Source organism: Pelophylax lessonae (assembly GCF_965119305.1).
Source record: "Pelophylax lessonae genome assembly, chromosome: 13".
In the NCBI taxonomy this organism is placed as follows: Eukaryota; Metazoa; Chordata; class Amphibia; order Anura; family Ranidae; genus Pelophylax; species Pelophylax lessonae.
This window is the reverse complement of record NC_138780.1, coordinates 12,764,221-12,782,118: the sequence shown is the minus strand read 5'-3', so window position 1 is coordinate 12,782,118 and position 17,898 is coordinate 12,764,221. Positions and strand designations below refer to the sequence as shown.

General features: G+C 47.2%; 1 protein-coding gene across 1 annotated transcript in view; it reads right to left on the bottom strand.

Moving 5' to 3' along the window:
- The window catches only part of IGSF9 (immunoglobulin superfamily member 9), a 148,872-nt gene that overhangs the window by 118,823 nt on the left and 12,151 nt on the right, over nt 1-17,898 (bottom strand). The window contains exons 2-3 of the mRNA XM_082275661.1: nt 6,327-6,699; nt 1,324-1,515 (exon numbers count right to left, since the gene is read on the bottom strand). Coding sequence (XP_082131787.1) covers nt 1,324-1,515; nt 6,327-6,405 — 271 coding nt within the window. The 5' untranslated portion in view covers nt 6,406-6,699. The remainder of the gene's footprint in view (nt 1-1,323; nt 1,516-6,326; nt 6,700-17,898) is intronic.

Here is a 17,898-nt window from a genome sequence, read left to right as displayed (position 1 = left end):
AGACAGAAACTCCCTCTTACTCCAATTAACCCCAAGCCAGATCAGCTGAGAAGATCGATAAATAAGGAATCAGCTATCTGGCTACCTACGTCCAGACAAAGCTACACTACTCTAAGCGAAACGCGTCAACGTCACCAGCCCGGCGGCGCACTCCCCATACCTCCTCCCAGACGGCGGATCGCCCAGAGAACAAGAGCCACCCACAGCATCATTGCGGACGACCGGAGGCTACCGACACCAGGACTTCACTCACGGACAGCCAAGGAGGAACTACTACGATAAGGTACTGTTTACCCTAGGGGTGAAGAAACAGCCGTTTGGCTGTCAGAGCCAAAGACACACACAACCGGCCGCACACCCGCCATTACCCCACACGCGGCATGCTGTAACCGTAGCCCTGGCTACACCGGTTTCCACACTTGTCCCCAAAAGGCTCTCAGTCCCCTTCAACAATAAGATACCTTAACACAGACACCATCCATCCATCCGGCAGTACCTGGAGAGACATTCAGCCTGCAACAGCCTACTTAGGCTACAGGAGGGGCGAAGAAACGGCATTCTTGCCGTCTGAGACACAGACATTCCTGTCACATCTCTGCTCAGTCCCCACACAAGATCGCTACATACATAACGATTGGTCCCACGACCATCCCGCAGCAAGTTACTGTAATACCCTCCCCTACCATCACAGTCCTCCAATTGCTGCAGTAATTATGAACACCCAGCTCCCTGGTTTCCTTCCCTCCCCCCCTATATATGATTGAGTGTATTATCCACTTATTTTTGGATCCACTTCAAAGCACACTTGTGCATTAACTCAGTCATCTACAACAGATCTGAATCTTCTCAGGAGTTTTTTCAAGAATTACCCATACCCCATCACCATTGTTGGAAATATTTTGTAATTACATTATTGAAAGTATTACTATTGTACGCCGGACGTTTTTGTTATTATTTGTCTACATGTTTTGTCAGTCTTGTTTCTTGTTGTCTCTACTGGTTCACATTTGCCAATAATTTGCACGGTTGTATATTGATACAATTTTGCTTGCCTTAATAAATATCTATGATCACACATATACATGTGCCCCGACTCATTTACAGCTGACATATTTAAACCACTACCATTCTGCAGCCTATGCAGAATACCTTGTTCATCTGCTAACCACTAAGCCACTGTACCGACCCATGTTCTCTTGAATGGGGAATTACATTCGGACCAGATTATGGAACAGGTAATGAAGTTGCCAATATGTTTACAGGCTTAGGGGAAAGGAATGGTTCATTGTTTGGAACATTAAGTATAGTTACAAGAGTGCTTACCGAGATATTGAGGGTCCACGCGTGGGGAGTAGAGGCCAAATTTGATAAAGATGGGAAGGATGTAGCCAAATCGCACCCACTCGATAACGTAGAGAGGAGGGCGCCCCGCGTCCTGGTGGAGGAGGCTGCACCCCAGGACCGCGCTCTCTCCTACGCGGCCAACCACAGTCTGAGCGTCTGATCGGATGGTACCTGTGGGGACATGGAAGGGTGAGGGGGTCACTGGGGCAGTCAGAGCCAATCAACACAACACATCAAAGACAGAACAATAAAAAAAGATTTATTTCCATTTCTGAACAGCAATTCTAATACCAGCCATTAATGTACAAGACTTAGCGTGCAAGAACCTCATGCCCGTACATAGGTAGTGGCCACAAAAAGGGTGGTGTGGTGAGAAGGAAAGTGTGATGAGAGGAAGGGAGGCGTGGTGATGGAAAAGATGGTGTGATGGGATGTCAGTGTGTTGAGGGCAAGGGTAGTCTGGTAAGGGGAAAGGGAGGTGTGGTGATGGGAAGAGTGGTGTATTGATAAGGGTGGCATAGAGATGGGGGAAGGGGGGGCAAAGTGATGGCAAGAGTGGTGTGGTGATAGGAAGGGTGGCGCAGAGAGGGAAAGGGAGGCATGGTGATGGAAAGAGTGGTGTGGTGATGGGAAGGATGGCATAGAGGAGGAAAGGCACGTGTGGTGATGGGAAGAGTGGCACAGTGATAGGAAGGGTGGTGTGGTGAGGAGAAGAGTGGCGTAGAGATGGAAAGGGAGGTGTGGTTTTAGGAAGAGTGGCGTGGTGATGGGCAAGGGTGGCGTGGTAAAGGGAAAGAGTGGTGTGGTGATGGGAAGAGTGGTTTATTGATGATAAGGGTGACATAGAGATGGGGGAAGGGGGGCAAAGTGATGGTAAGAGTGGGGTGGTGATAGGAAGGGGGGGCGCAGAGAAGGAAAGGGAGGCGTGGTGATGGCAAGAGTGGTGTGGTGATGGAAAGAGTGTTGTGGTGACGGAAAGGGTGGCATAGAGAGCGAAAGGCACATGTGGTGATGGGAAGAGTGGCATGGTGATAGGAAGGGTGGTGTGGTGAGGAGAAGAGTGGCGTAGAGATGGAAAGGGAGGTGTGGTGATGGGAAGAGTGGTGTATTGATGACAAGGGTGGCATAGAGATGGGGGAGGGCGGGGGGCAAAGTGATGGTAAGAGTGGTGTGGTGATAGGAAGGGTGGCGCAGAGAGGGACAGGGAGGGGTGGTGATGGCAAGAGTGGTGTGGTGATGGGAAGAGTGGCATAGAGAGGGAAAGGCATATGTGGTGATGGGAAGAGTGGCATGGTGATAGGAAGGGTGGTGTGGTGAGGAGAAGAGTGGCGTAGAGATGGAAAGGGAGGTGTGGTAATAGGAAGAGTGGCGTGGTGATGGGCAAGGGTGGCGTGGTAAGGGCAAGGGTGGCATGGTGATGGGAAGGGAGGATTTGTAAAGAGAGACAAGATGTGGTTACAAGAACGGAGCTGAGATAAAAAGAAGTAACACAAGTTATGAGAAAATTATGAGGAAAGGTGAGGAAATATGAAAGGGAAAGAAATCACACATAACAACAAAACTAAGCAAGGGAAGGAAAAACATAAAAACAATTCAAAGAAAAGGGAAGAAGGCAAAGCATTAAGTAAAGATGAAAAGAAACACAGCAGTAAGACGCGCAACTGAAGAAGGAAAGTACGTCCGCAGTGGGGCGTTGTTGGGAAATAGACTACAGAGTGAAATGAGCAGCAATGAGCTCAGTGACATGGTAGCAATCCAGAATATATCAGATAGGACTGCACTCCTATACAGTACGTCTACCACTAACAAGCTGGATATAATTGTGAAGAAGTGTCACAGGTTATCGGAGGTGTGGTACTGACTTCCAAGGACCCAGACCTCACCTCAACCTCTCCTGTCCTCCAAACGAGACCCAGACCTCACCCCAACCTCTCCTGTCCTCCAAACGAGACCCAGACATCACCCCAACCTCTCCTGTCCTCCAAACGAGACCCAGACCTCACCTCAACCTCTCCTGTCCTCCAAACGAGACCCAGACATCACCCCAACCTCTCCTGTCCTCCAAACGAGACCCAGACATCACCCCAATCTCTCCTGTCCTCCAAACAAGACCCAGACCTCACCCCAACCTCTCCTGTCCTCCAAACGAGACCCAGACATCACCCCAACCTCTCCTGTTCTCCAAACAAGACCCAGACATCACCCCAACCTCTCCTGTCCTCCAAACGAGACCCAGACCTCACCCCAATCTCTCCTGTCCTCCAAACAAGACCCAGACCTCAACCCCAACCTCTCCTGTCCTCCAAACAAGACCCAGACATCACCCCAACCTCTCCTGTCCTCCAAGCGAGACCCAGACATCACCCCAACCTCTCCTGTCCTCCAAACAAGACTCAGACATCACCCCAACCTCTCCTGTCCTCCAAGCGAGACCCAGACATCACCCCAACCTCTCCTGTTCTCCAAACAAGACCCAGACATCACCCCAACCTCTCCTGTCCTCCAAACAAGACCCAGACATCACCCCAACCTCTCCTGTCCTCCAAACGAGACCCAGACCTCACCCCAACCTCTCCTGTCCTCCAAACGAGACCTAGACATCACCCCAACCTCTCCTGTCCTCCAAACGAGACGCAGACCTCACCCCAATCTCTCCTGTCCTCCAAACGAGACCCAGACATCACCCCAACCTCTCCTGTCCTCCAAACGAGACCCAGACATCACCCCAACCTCTCCTGTCCTCCAAACAAGACCCAGACCTCACCCCAACCTCTCCTGTCCTCCAAACGAGACCCAGACATCACCCCAACCTCTCCTGTCCTCCAAACGAGACCCAGACATCACCCCAACCTCTCCTGTCCTCCAAACAAGACCCAGACATCACCCCAACCTCTCCTGTCCTCCAAACAAGACCCAAACATCACCCCAACCTCTCCTGTCCTCCAAACGAGACCCAGACCTCACCCCAACCTCTCCTGTCCTCCAAACGAGACCCAGACATCACCCCAACCTCTCCTGTCCTCCAAACAAGACCCAGACATCACCCCAACCTCTCCTGTCCTCCAAACAAGACCCAGACATCACCCCAACCTCTCCTGTCCTCCAAACAAGACCCAAACATCACCCCAACCTCTCCTGTCCTCCAAACGAGACCCAGACCTCACCCCAACCTCTCCTGTCCTCCAAACGAGACCCAGACATCACCCCAACCTCTCCTGTCCTCCAAACGAGACCCAGACCTCACCCCAACCTCTCCTGTCCTCCAAACAAGACCCAGACATCACCCCAACCTCTCATATCTTCCAAACGAGACCCAGACATCACCCCAACCTCTGTCACCATAATGCCATTACCATAATTCTCTTACTCTCAACCACCCCTCCTTTGCCCTCACCATGCCTTCCTTGCCCTTAACACAACTCCCTTGCCCTCAATATTCTAATTTTACCCTCACCATGCCTCCCTTACCCTCACCACACTCCCACGTGCCCTCACCACATCTCTCTGATCCTCATTACACCTTCATTACCCTCACCTCTCTTGCCCTCACTATGCTTCACTTACCCTCACCACATCTCTCTTACCTTTACCTTAGGTTCCCTCACCACACTTCTCTTACCCTCACCTCACACCCCCATGCCCTCACCACATCTCTTACCCTCAACACGCCTCCCATACCCTCACCTCTCTTGCCCTCACTATGCTTCTCTTACCCTTACCATGCCCCCCCCCCCCTTACCCTCATCACACCTTCCTTACCCTCACTTCACCTCCCCTGCCATTACCATAATTCTCTTACTCTTAACCACCCCTCCTTTGCCCTCATCATGCCTTCCTTGCTCTTAACACACCTCCCTTGCCCTCAATATGCTAATTTTACCCTCACCATGCCTCCCTTACCCTCACCACACTCTCCCCTGCCCTCACCACATCTCTCTTACCCTGAAAACACCTCCCATACCCCAGAGGCGTAATTAGAACCTTCAGGGCACCGGTGCAAGAAACCATGAAGGGCCCCCATGACCGGGGCCCTTCCCTTCAATCCTGGGGCTCTTCCCACTGATCCTGGGGCCCTTTACGCTCGTTGCGGGACCCTTTCACAAGTTCTGCAGTGGGCCCCCTTCCTGCCATCTTGGGTCCTCCCCTCAGTGTTGGAATGCCAGGGCCCGGTTGCAAGTGTGACCTTTGTGATTCCTGCTAGTTCATCCACTGGTGTCAGTAGTTTTTATTTTTTGATTGTATTATTTTTATAATTTTATTGAATTTTTTTTTTACAATGTCACTGACTATGACTCTGTCCATTCAGAAAAGGAAGAATCTGGCAAATTACATATTTACCGACCCCTTCCTGGTTCTCTATTGTGTCATCCTATCCTACCCTATCCAGGTGTACAGGGGAGCCACACAGGCCCCCCTGGAGCATGGGGCCTGGTTGCAATTGCAACCCCTGCAACCCCTGTAGTTACGCCCCTGCCATTCCCTCACCTCCCTTGCCCTCATTATGCTTCTCTTATCCTCACCATGCACCCCCTTGCCCTCAACACACCTCTCTTACCTTTACCTTCCTCACCACGCTTCTCTTACCCCCACCTCACCTTCCGTTCCCTCACCATGCTCCTCTTACCCTCACCTCCCGTTCCCTCACCAAGCTTCTCTTACCCTCACTACACCACCTTACCCCTCACCATGCCTCTCTTACCCTCACCACTTCCCTTCACCATGCCACCCTTCCCCCTTCTATTTTGGGCACTAGCTGTTGCACACAAGGTAGGAACGTCCAGCAGCTGTCAACCCATACATGATGCCCTCACTAAAAGTCTAACCGAACCCCAGCTAGGAACTGTTCAGCGCAGGCACATCCACTAAAAGAAATTGTGCACGTGCTCCCATATTATTCAAATTTTCCACTATACCGATCTTTCCATTAACTACATTTTTAATTTTTTTGGAAATAAAGCTACGACAGTAGAGTCGTCCCTTACCTTGAACGCAGCAGAACAGCAGGCTAAGGTAGACTGTCCAAGACGCCCAACGCATAGCACAAACCCGGCAGTTGAGCATAAGATGCCAGAGGGGTTATTGTCACTTGTCCTTGCAAGCAGCATCGGGAGAGACCCTCCGCAGACCTCCAGCCTGAACACCGTAGAGCGCCTTAAACAGTCACTCGGCCCTCTAGCCCGGATGGCATGGGAGGGGGACAGACGAGGGCTCCGTTAAATGGGAGCAGATGCCCCCCTTAGGCGCTAACTGAACTTTCTGTGTTGAAGGAACATCTAGCAATCTGCAGAGGAAAGGCGGCCCCTCTGTCGATCCGATCGTCCTCGTCTTTCCTCAGCTTGCCATCGCCGTCCAGACCTGTTTGGAGAGAAGGCGGAGGGGGGTTAGACGCTGTCGGACAAGACAGGGACAGAGAGAGAGAAGTGCGTTCCCTCAAAGCTCAGAGTCAATATTTGCTCAGTCCACACCTACCCACGTACTGTCCACTTGTTCTACGCTCTGTACAGGGGGCAAAGCAAACACATTCCTGAGCCACCGCCGTACGGAGACGAGGCAACAAGCCGCCGCGCCAAGCTGGGCCAGTGCCTCCTGAGCTAGCGCCTGCCAATATTTTACAATTATTCCCAGGGACACCGTACAGTATTCGAAGGGGGACACGCTGTATTCGTGCCCAACACGCCCTTCGGGATTTTTTAATTAATAAATCTGAAGTTTAATCTGCTTTAACCATTTCAGCCCCGGAAGATTTACCCCCCCCCCCCCCCCCCCCCCTTCGTGACCAGGTCATTTTTTTGCATTACTTTAACTGACAATTGCACGGTCGTGCAAATAGAGATTTCTTTTAGGGGTATTTAATCCCCACTGCATTTTTTATTTCTTGAACTATTAAAAAAAATATATATATATATATATTTTTTTGTACTTTCTGCTATAAAACTCATCCAATAAAAAAATAGAAGAAATCTAATTTCTTTAAAAATGTAGGCCAGTAATTTTTTCTGTTTTATGTTTTTGGTAATAAAAAAAAAAAAAAAAAAAAAAAAAAAAATCCCAATAAGCGTATATTGAGTTATAATGTCTACAAACTATTAGATATATACTGGTATTTTTATACATTTTTTTTTTTTTTTTTTTTATACCAGTAATGCATGTATATTGAGTTATAATGTCTATAAACTAGAAGATAAAAATGTATAAAAATTCCAGTATATATCTTATAGTTTATAGACATTATCAGTGAGCCAATCACACAAGCAGGCGTATACAAAATACGTCCAGGTTGCCATATTGCATTTTACAGAAAATTACAGAGCTACAGATTGAAAAGATTTTTAATAACATTCAGCTACAAAATTACGTGAGTTGCAATTGTATTTGCTATAATATTTGCTTTTTTCTATTTGACATTTCTTTCTTCCACAAAAGTGGAGTTACCCTTTAAGTTTGCCATCCCTCCTCCCACTGACACCAATGATGGGGCACTATTCCTCCCACTGACACCAATGATGGGACACTATTCCTCCCACTGACACCAATGATAGGGCAGTATTCCCCCCACTGACATCAATGATGGGGCACTATTCCTCCAACTGATACCAATGATGGTGCACTATTCCTCCCACTGACACCAATGATGGGACACTATTCCTCCCACTGACACCAATGATGGGACACTATTCCTCCCACTGACACCAATGATGGGACACTATTCCTCCCACTGATACCAATGATGGGGCAGTATTCCCCCCACTGACATCAATGATGGGGCACTATTCCTCCAACTGATACCAATGATGGTGCACTATTCCTCCCACTGACACCAATGATGGGACACTATTCCTCCCACTGACACCAATGATGGGACACTATTCCTCCCACTGACACCAATGATGGGGCACTATGCCCCCCACTGACACCAATGATGGAGCACTATTCCTCCAACTGACACCAATGATGGGGCACTATTCCTCCCACTGACACCAATGATGGGGCATTATTCTTCCCACTGATACCAATGATGGGACACTATTCCTCCCACTGACACCAATGATGGGACACTATTCCTCCCACTGACACCAATGATGGGGCACTATTCCTCCCACTGATACCAATGATGGGACACTATTTCTCCCACTGATACCAATGATGGGGCACTATGCCCCCCACTGACACCAATGATGGGGCACTATTCCTCCAACTGACACCAATGATGGGGCACTATTCCTCCCACTGACACCAATGATGGGGCACTATTCCTCCCACTGACACCAATGATGGGGCATTGTTTACGGCCACTGACACCAGGACATTTTCTACTTCTGTTGACCACAGTCCGGGGCCCCCTTTGTTTGAAAAGTTTGGAGACTTCTGTGCTGGAGGATGCTGGATGTCCTCCAGCCAGGAAAGAGGCCGTCTTCATGCGACTTGCTGCAGCTTCTATGGCACACATTGGGAAGCTCACAGTGTGCAGTGACAACTGCAAATGTTGGATTTATCATCACTTTTATCCCACTGACAGTGGTCACCTGGACACAAAAAGAGGGTGAATCTCCCTAGCAGGGACACAGAAGGCAATAAAACCCAACAGGGGTTCTGTCTGTCACACCAGAAGCAGTCCAGTTGTGGTTTTTTTTCTGCATCAAAAATGCATAGACAGCGGGGTATATGGATTCCAATGGCATAGTTCACACCAGTGCAGTCAGTTCCAGTGCAAAAAAATAAATGAGAACATGCTGCATTTTTTTTTTTGCACTGAACTGTACAGCAACATCAAAAACGCATCTAAAAGCACGTCACCCCCTTCACACTAGCACAACTTTTGATGGGCAGAGAATGCCATGACAAGGAAAATCACTGTGATTTCAACACCAAAGACTTCAATGTTAAACATTCACAGAAGTCGCATTGGCATTAGATAAGAAGGATATGTGCCCCACGTTGGGCGCCAAAAAAGAAAAAAAAAAAAAAGATAAGAAGGATATGCGACTTCGGTAGGATTTCTTTTTTTTTTTTCTTTTAACTGTCACCTCTCCTCCCAGGTCATCCTTGCTGCCTAAAAACTCTCCTCCCTACCACACTCCGTTCACACCTGCGTTCCTACTCGCAATTTGTTTTTGCGCATAAATGCGCATAATGTGAACGGGCTGCCTTATGCGCAACAGACACCCCCAAGTAGCTCAAGAACCTTTCCGGTAGCGTAGCGTGTCTTTTTCAGTGCTCGTGTTAGCGTGACTGCAGCGTGTTTTGTTGCATGACAAAACGTCGCGATTGGAGTGTCATTAAAGGCTGCAGTCACATATGCGTGTCTCCAAACTTACATAAAACGCACGGTTTGCAGCATGTTTTGCAAGAACGAACCCCCTGCGTTGCCATTATGGAGACACAATCTAAATAGTAACACGAGCAAAAAAAAAAAAACAAACATGCGGCAAAACATGCGTTTTCTGAGTGGGTTTAGAAACTTGCAGATGCGAACACAAACTAAAAATGGTAACTCAAAAGCGATGCGAGTTTCCGACGTTTCCAAAACACACGGTAAAGCATCTGTTTTCTGTGCATTCTGGAATGTGCAGATGCGAACGCGCCGAAATAGCAACGCAAGCGCAACTTGCATTTGCAACACATTTCCAATAAAACACGGCAAAGCGCACGTTTTCTGTGCGTTCGGTCATACGCAGATGTGAATGAAGCCTTATTGTTAATTAGACCCTAATCGGGGTTAGCTGACGCGTGCTTTGCAGCGTGACGAAACGCGCTACAAACACGCCAAAAGGCAAAACGCTTCACTACTTGAAAGCTTGTTAAGCTACTTTGGGGCATTTGTTGCGGTGAGTGTTTACGCATGAAAACGTGCAAAAAAGGTGAGCGGAAACGCGCATTTCTGCTACGCTCAGTTGTGAATGGAAGGTGCTAGGGAGGAGAGTTTTAGGCAGCAAGGATGACCAGGGAGGAGAGGTGAGGGTTGACATCCATGAAAGTCTATAGGAAGTCGCATTGCATTGCTAACATAGGAATCTACAGAAGCCAGATAATGATAATCATTTGGGAAAATTTACAACCACTTTCTGAAAAACAACTTATGGTATCTCCAAACATCTAAGTGCCAGGCAAGCGGGTCTGAACCAGGAAAAAAAAATCTTATATCTCATATTGTTATAGAAGCATGCCAAATGTTACTCTGTTAAAGCCTATCTTTCATTCACTTGTAAGGTGATATCACCCCCACTCTTTGTCCTACAGAACATCTGGTGTAGGGTATTGATGGCCGTAATCTCAATGAGATCTCCCTCTACTGCTCAAGGCCATGAATTCCATTGGCCTCCTGTTTTAGACAATAGATTCAGTTGTACAACCTCAACCCTGGAGGACCTGGATATCCCTTTTTGTTTTGATCTTTGCCTAGAGACCTTCTTGAAATGGACTATGCCAATATCAGTATAGTATAGCTCTTGGGGTCATTTGACCAGGCATGTTGCAAAGTAGAGGTACCTTCAAAGGATGATCTTACTCTTAATATAAGTTCAGATGCTCACTATATACAGAACGTATCACAATACACTAGAGAAGATCTCACAGTTGATGTGTAAAGCATAAATCAATATTTCTCTAGGTTTTCCAGAAGATCTGGTGTGTAACAAGGTTCTACCTACTCAAGGTGAAGTCTTACTAGAGATGCATAGTCATATCACAGCCAGCATGCTCCCATAGAACCCAACTAGAGATGCATAGTCCTATCACAGCCAGTGTCCTCCCACAGAACCCAAATAGAGATGCATAGTGCTATCACAGCCAGTGCCCTACTATAGAACCCAACTAGAGATGCATAGTCCTATCACAGCCAGTGTCCTCCCACAGAACCCAACTAGAGATGCATAGTCATATTACAGCCAGTGTCCTCCCACAGAACCCAACTAGAGATGCATAGTCCTATCACAGCCAGTGTCCTCCCACAGAACCCAACTAGAGATGCATAGTCATATCACAGCCAGTGTCCTCCCACAGAACCCAACTAGAGATGCATAGTCATATCACAGCCAGCATGCTCCCATAGAACCCAAATAGAGATGCATAGTCATATCACAGCCAACGACCTACCATAGAACCCAACTAGAGATGTATAGTCATATCACAGCCAGTGCCCCACCATAGAACCCAAATAGAGATGCATAGTCATATCACAGCCAGCATGCTCCCATAGAACCCAACTAGAGATGCATAGTGATATTACAGCCAGTGCCCTACCATAGAACCCAACTAGAGATGCATAGTCATATCACAGCCAGTGTCCTGCCATAGAACCCAAATAGAGATGCATAGCCATATCACAGCCAGTGTCCTGCCATAGAACCCAACTAGAGATGCATAGTCATATTACAGCCAGTGTCCTCCCATAGAACCCAACTAGAGATGCATAGCCATATCACAGCCAGTGCCCTACCAAAGAACCCAACTAGAGATGCAGAGTCATATCACAGCCAGTGCCCTACCATAGAACCGGTGTCAAGAAATAATGAACTTTGCTCTTACTGAAATCTTATCAGCGATATATAAAGTGACATCTCAACCTCTCAATGTATAGAGCAATGTCACTGTGTTTTAAAGGCCAATTGGAGATCTGGGGTATAGAATAGATCACCATACTCTAGGTGAGGCTTTACTGTAGGGATGTACAATATATCACTATCAATGTTTCTCTCAGAGGTGTTCAATAGGGTAGATATCAGTGCAGGCCATTTAAGTTCCTCAACACCAAGCTCACCAAACCACGTCTTTATGAACCTGACTTCAGTATAGCTATGCTGAAACAGAAAAGGAAAAGCACAATTGTCTAAAAGGTTTGTATGCTCTAGCAAAGCCAATACCACGGAAAACACCTGAATATACCTTTGACCATATAGTAGGTGTGATGGCTGAATGTCCCTAAACTTCCTGGGTGGGCTAGAGCATGTGTCAAAAACAAGGCCAAATCCAGCCCGCCAGGCCATTTAATGTGGCCCTCGCACCTCTCCTGCAACTGCGGTACCCCCCTCCGCCCCCAACTTGTCTCAGCAGTTGGCAGCAGAGAGCAGAACATGACTACTCTGCCAGATCCTGTACTTCTCAGTGCAGCTGCAGAGAGGATTGTCTCTGCCCCCTCTCAACAGTCGACAGCAGACAGGAGGAAAGAACTCATCCTACAGATCCTGTGCCTCTCAGCGCAGCCGCAGTACCCCCTTGTCTTTGCCTCCACTGGTCTCAGCATTCTGCAGACTCTGGCAGCTGACTCCAGCCCTCCTCTGGTCCTCCTCCAAACCCTGCACTTTCTGCTTCCAAGCTCCGCCCCAAGGATCTTCCTGGCAGCAGCACAAGGTAAGGGGGGGGGTGAACTATGATGTAAGTGAGGGTGGGGGGACTCTTGATTTTTGATGGTTGGGGGGGGGGGGCTCTTAACATCTGATTTAAGAGGGGGTGGGTGCTTTGGACATCTAGTCTTACAGAAACAACCGGACCTTTGAGGGCAACCATAATGCTGATGCAGCCGAGGATGAAAGTTTGACCACCCTGGTCTAGAGCAGGAGTCTCCAAACTTTTTAAATAAAGGGCCAAGTATACTGTCCTTCAGATTCTGGGGGGGGGGGGGGGGGGGGGGGGCGCTGGACTGTGGTCAACAGGAGAAGAAAATGTCTTGGTGTCAGTGGCAGTAAACAATGCCCCCTCATTGGTGGCAGTGGAAGGGATAGTGCCCCATCATTGGTGGCAGTGGAAGGGATAGTGCCACATCATTGGTATCAGTGGAAGGAATAGTGCCCCATCATTGGTGGCAGTGGAAGGGATAGTGCCCCTTCATTGGTGGCAGTGGAAGGGATAGTGCCCCATCATTGGTGGCAGTGGAAGGGATAGTGCCCCATCATTGGTGGCAGTGGAAGGGATAGTGCCCCATCATTGGTGGCAGTGGAAGGGATCGAGCCACATCATTGGTGGCAGTGGAAGGGATCGAGCCACATCATTGGTGGCAGTGGAAGGGATCGAGCCACATCATTGGTGGCAGTGGAAGGGATCGAGCCACATCATTGGTGGCATTGGAAGGGATAGTGCCCCATCAATGTGGCAGTGGAACGGATTGAGCCACATCATTGGTGTCAGTGGGGGAATAGTGCCACATCATTGGTGGAAGTGGAAGGGTTAGTGCCCCATCATTGGTGGCAGTGGAAGGGATAGTGCCCCATCATTGGTGGCAGTGGAAGAGATCGAGCCACATCATTGGTGGCAGTTGAAGGGATCGAGCCACATCATTGGTGGCAGTGGAAGGGATCGAGCCACATCATTGGTGGCATTGGAACGGATTGAGCCACATCATTGGTGTCAGTGGGGGAATAGTGCCACATCATTGGTGGAAGTGGAAGGGTTAGTGCCCCATCATTGGTGGCAGTGGAAGGGATAGTGCCCCATCATTGGTGGCAGTGGAAGGGATCGAGCCACATCATTGGTGGCAGTGGAAGGGATCGTGCTCCATTGTTGGTGTCATTAGGAGGAATTGTGCCCCATTCATTCGTGTCAGTGGGAGGACATATGTCCAACTGTTGATGTCAGAGGAAGGAATAGTGCCCCATCATTGGTGTAAGTGGGAAACTTTTGCCACATTGTTGGGGTCATTGGGAGGAATTGTGCCTTTTCACTGTTGTCAATGGAAGGACATACAGTATGTCCAATTGTTGGTGTCAATAGGAGGACACATGCCCAATTGTTAGTATTAGTGGAAGGACTTGTGCCCCAAGGGTCAGATAAAAGAAGCAAAGGGCCACACCCGACTCCCGGGCCGCAGTTTGGAGACCACTGTTAATTTAAAGGTAAACATAAACAAATTCCTCATTCTTAACTATGTTGTTAAGACCTTTGAAGAAACGCAAAAGTAAACAGATTTGTTCTTTCACTCAAGGACTAATGAAAAAATTGTAAAAAATCCAATCCAGGAACAGCCGCATGTGCAAGGTGACATGAGAATTTTTAAAAGTGGAATTTTTACATCATCTTGACCATACATTTCCATTTAATCACATTCCAGGCCCTGCCTATAACTCCCGTCTCGGCCGCCGCTGTCAAAATTCAAAATACTCAAAATTCCGACAGGTTCCAACAAAAACATTAAAATTTCCCCCAATCGCCCACATTATCCGAAGATTAACACTGCGTCCCTTAGACAGGTCGTAATAATCCAGAACGATTTCTTTTTTTTTTTTCTAATACAGGAATTTGCGTTTGGGAACAGAGAACACGAAAAGTTTATTTTTCTTGGAAATGGGTTCGGAAAAATTGGGTACTTTGCAACTCTTTGCCATGTTGGAGGGACTTTTATTACGGCGATGATAATTCAAACAGAACGTCAGCAGTTTTGGCAGGGTGCTCGTCTGGCAATGCAAGACAGATGTTGGGAAAAATACGTTTTTGTATGTCTGGAGCCACACGCCATTCTCAGCAAACGACGAGAGCTTAAAGCACACCTCCACCCTTCTGGGAAACTATTATAACGTTGGGTGTCCACCATTACCTACAGTTGACTATGGTTCCTCCATCCAAGTACTATTTCCCCCTGGCTCCTGAATGTTTGTTTTGTTGACCTTGCTATTTATGTCTATTGAACCCATCAGAAGGGCAATAACGTTTTCTAATAAATATAGGCTCAATTCACAAAGCTTTAAACACAAGGATAAGGATCTTTATTATAGCCATATGATGCAAATTTCCAAATGGTCATGCTAGCATAGACCATTTAAGATGGTCTCTAGGCATAGACCCTAGCATAGCCAATTCTGAGGTCTCAATGATCCAAACAAAAAAGTGATATCCAAGCACTTCAGAGTGTGGGTTGGGCATAATTTCCAAATGGTCATGGTCAAGTGACCCTGGGAGCTATACTGGTGCTAGCATCGTCCGTTTCAAGAGGGTCTCTAGGCAAAAACCCTAGCACATATTTTGGGTTCTATGGGAGGACAATGACTTTGATATGACTATGCATCTCTAGTTGGGTTCTATGGGAGGACACTGGCTGTAATGTTACTATGCATCGCTAGTTGGGTTCTATGGGAGGACATTGGCTGTAATATGACTATGCATCTCTAGTTGGGTTTTATGGGAGGACACTGGCTGTGATAGGACTATGCATCTCTAGTTGGGTTCTATGGGAGGACACTGGCTGTAATATGACTATGCATCTCTAGTTGGGTTCTATGGGAGGACACTGGCTGTAATATGACTATGCATCTCTAGTTGGGTTCTATGGGAGGACACTGGCTGTAATATTACTATGCATCTCTAGTTGGGTTCTATGGGAGGACACTGGCTGTGATAGGACTATGCATCTCTAGTTGGGTTTTACAGGAGGACACTGGCTGTGATACGACTATGCATCTCTAGTTGGGTTCTATGGGAGGACACTGGCTGTGATAGGACTATGTATCTCTAGTTGGGTTTTACGGGAGGACACTGGCTGTGATACGACTATGCATCTCTCGTTGGGTTCTATGGGAGGACACTGACTTTGATATGACTATGCATCTCTAGTTGGGTTCTATGGGAGGACATTGGCTGTGATAGGACTATGCATCTCTAGTTGGGTTCTATGGGAGGAAAATGACTTTGATATGACTATGCATCTCTAGTTGGGTTCTATGGGAGGACACTGGCTGTAATATGACTATGCATCTCTAGTTGGGTTCTATGGGAGGACACTGGCTGTAATGTTACTATGCATCTCTAGTTGGGTTCTATGGGAGGACACTGGCTGTGATAGGACTATGCATCTCTAGTTGGTTTCTATGGGAGGACACTGGCTGTAATGTTACTATGCATCTCTAGTTGGGTTCTATGGGAGGACATTGGCTGTAATATGACTATGCATCTCTAGTTGGGTTCTATGGGAGGACACTGGCTGTGATAGGACTATGCATGTCTAGTTGGGTTCTATGGGAGGACACAGGGCTGTAATATTACTATGCATCTCTAGTTGGGTTCCATGGTAGGACACTGGCTGTAATAGGACTATGCATCTCTAGTTGGGTTCTATGGGAGGACACTGGCTGTAATATTATTATGCATCTCTAGTTGGGTTCTATGGGAGGACACTAGCTGTAATATTATTATGCATCTCTAGTTGGGTTTTACGGGAGGACACTGGCTGTGATAGGACTATATATCTCTAGTTGGATTCTACAGGAGAACTCTGGCTGCGAAAGGACCATGCAATTACAGGGAGGCTTTAGCTGGAAAACAGAGATCCGTGTTTCACACCAGATCTCTAGGAGGACATAGAAAAGCATTCATCTACACTTTATACATCAACTGTGAGATCACGCCAAGAGTATTGTAATAAGGTCTATATATCACGAGGAGCTAGAGAAGAATCTCTCTTTGAAGATACCTCTACTTTTCAACATGCCTGGTCAAATGACCCTGACAGCCATTCTGGTGCTTGCAAAGCCCATTCAAAGATGGTATCTAGGCAATAAACCAGACAAAAGGAATATCCAGGCCCCCCAGGGTGGGGGCTGGGCTTAAGGTGTACAATAAAAAAAAAAAGTCTTTAAATAAGTATCCTCAGCTTTGTGAATTGAGCCTTAGATTTCCTAATGCACCTGGTGATATCAATCTCTGGTGAAAGAGCCTCATAAATATATGTGGACTATATAAAATATGGACTTTTTAAGAAGAGAAAATCAGGTCCACCAAGGTGGGGGTTGGGCTTAAGGTGTACAACTACATTTTGTAATTAATAGTTAATATTGTGAAGTCAAAAAGGGGAGGCCAGTGGAATTCATGGCCTGTAGCACTATGGTGAGATCCCATTGAGATTACGGCCATCAATACCCTACACCAGATGTTCAGTAGGACAATAAAGCTGGTGATATCAATCCCCTTTGGAGAGCATCGTAAATGATAAAATGTGGACTTTTTAAGAAGAGAAATTCAGGTCCTCCAGCGTGGGGGTTGGGCTTAAGGTGTAAAACTGAGTTTTGTAACTAATAGTTAAATGTTGTGAAGTCTAAAATTGGAGGCCAGTGGAATTCATGGCCTTTAGCACTATGGTGAGATCCCATTGAGATTACGGCCATCAATACCTTACACCAGATGTTTAGTAGGACAATACGGCTGGTGATATCAATCCCTAACAGAAGAGCATCGTAAGTGATAAAATGTGGACTTTTTAAAGAAGAGAAATTCAGGTCCTTCATGGAGGGGGTCGGGCTTAAGGTCTACAACTGCATCTTGAAACAAAAAGTTAATGTTGTGAAGTCTAAAATTGGAGTCCAGTGGAATTCATGGTGAGATCTCATTGAGATTACGGCCATCAATACCTTACACCAGATGTTCAGTAGTACAATAAGCCTGGTTGTATAAAGGCCCATTGGCAGATCAACTCATGTCCTGCCCATACATGGATCTAAATGTGGCTGGTCACTGCTGAACCAGCCGAATTTTGAGCCATGTATGGGCAGGGAGGTCGTACAAAAGCTTCTCCACCGATTTACTTTTGTTCAACCAGCCTTATTGTCCTACTGAACATCTGGTGTAGAGTTTGACGGC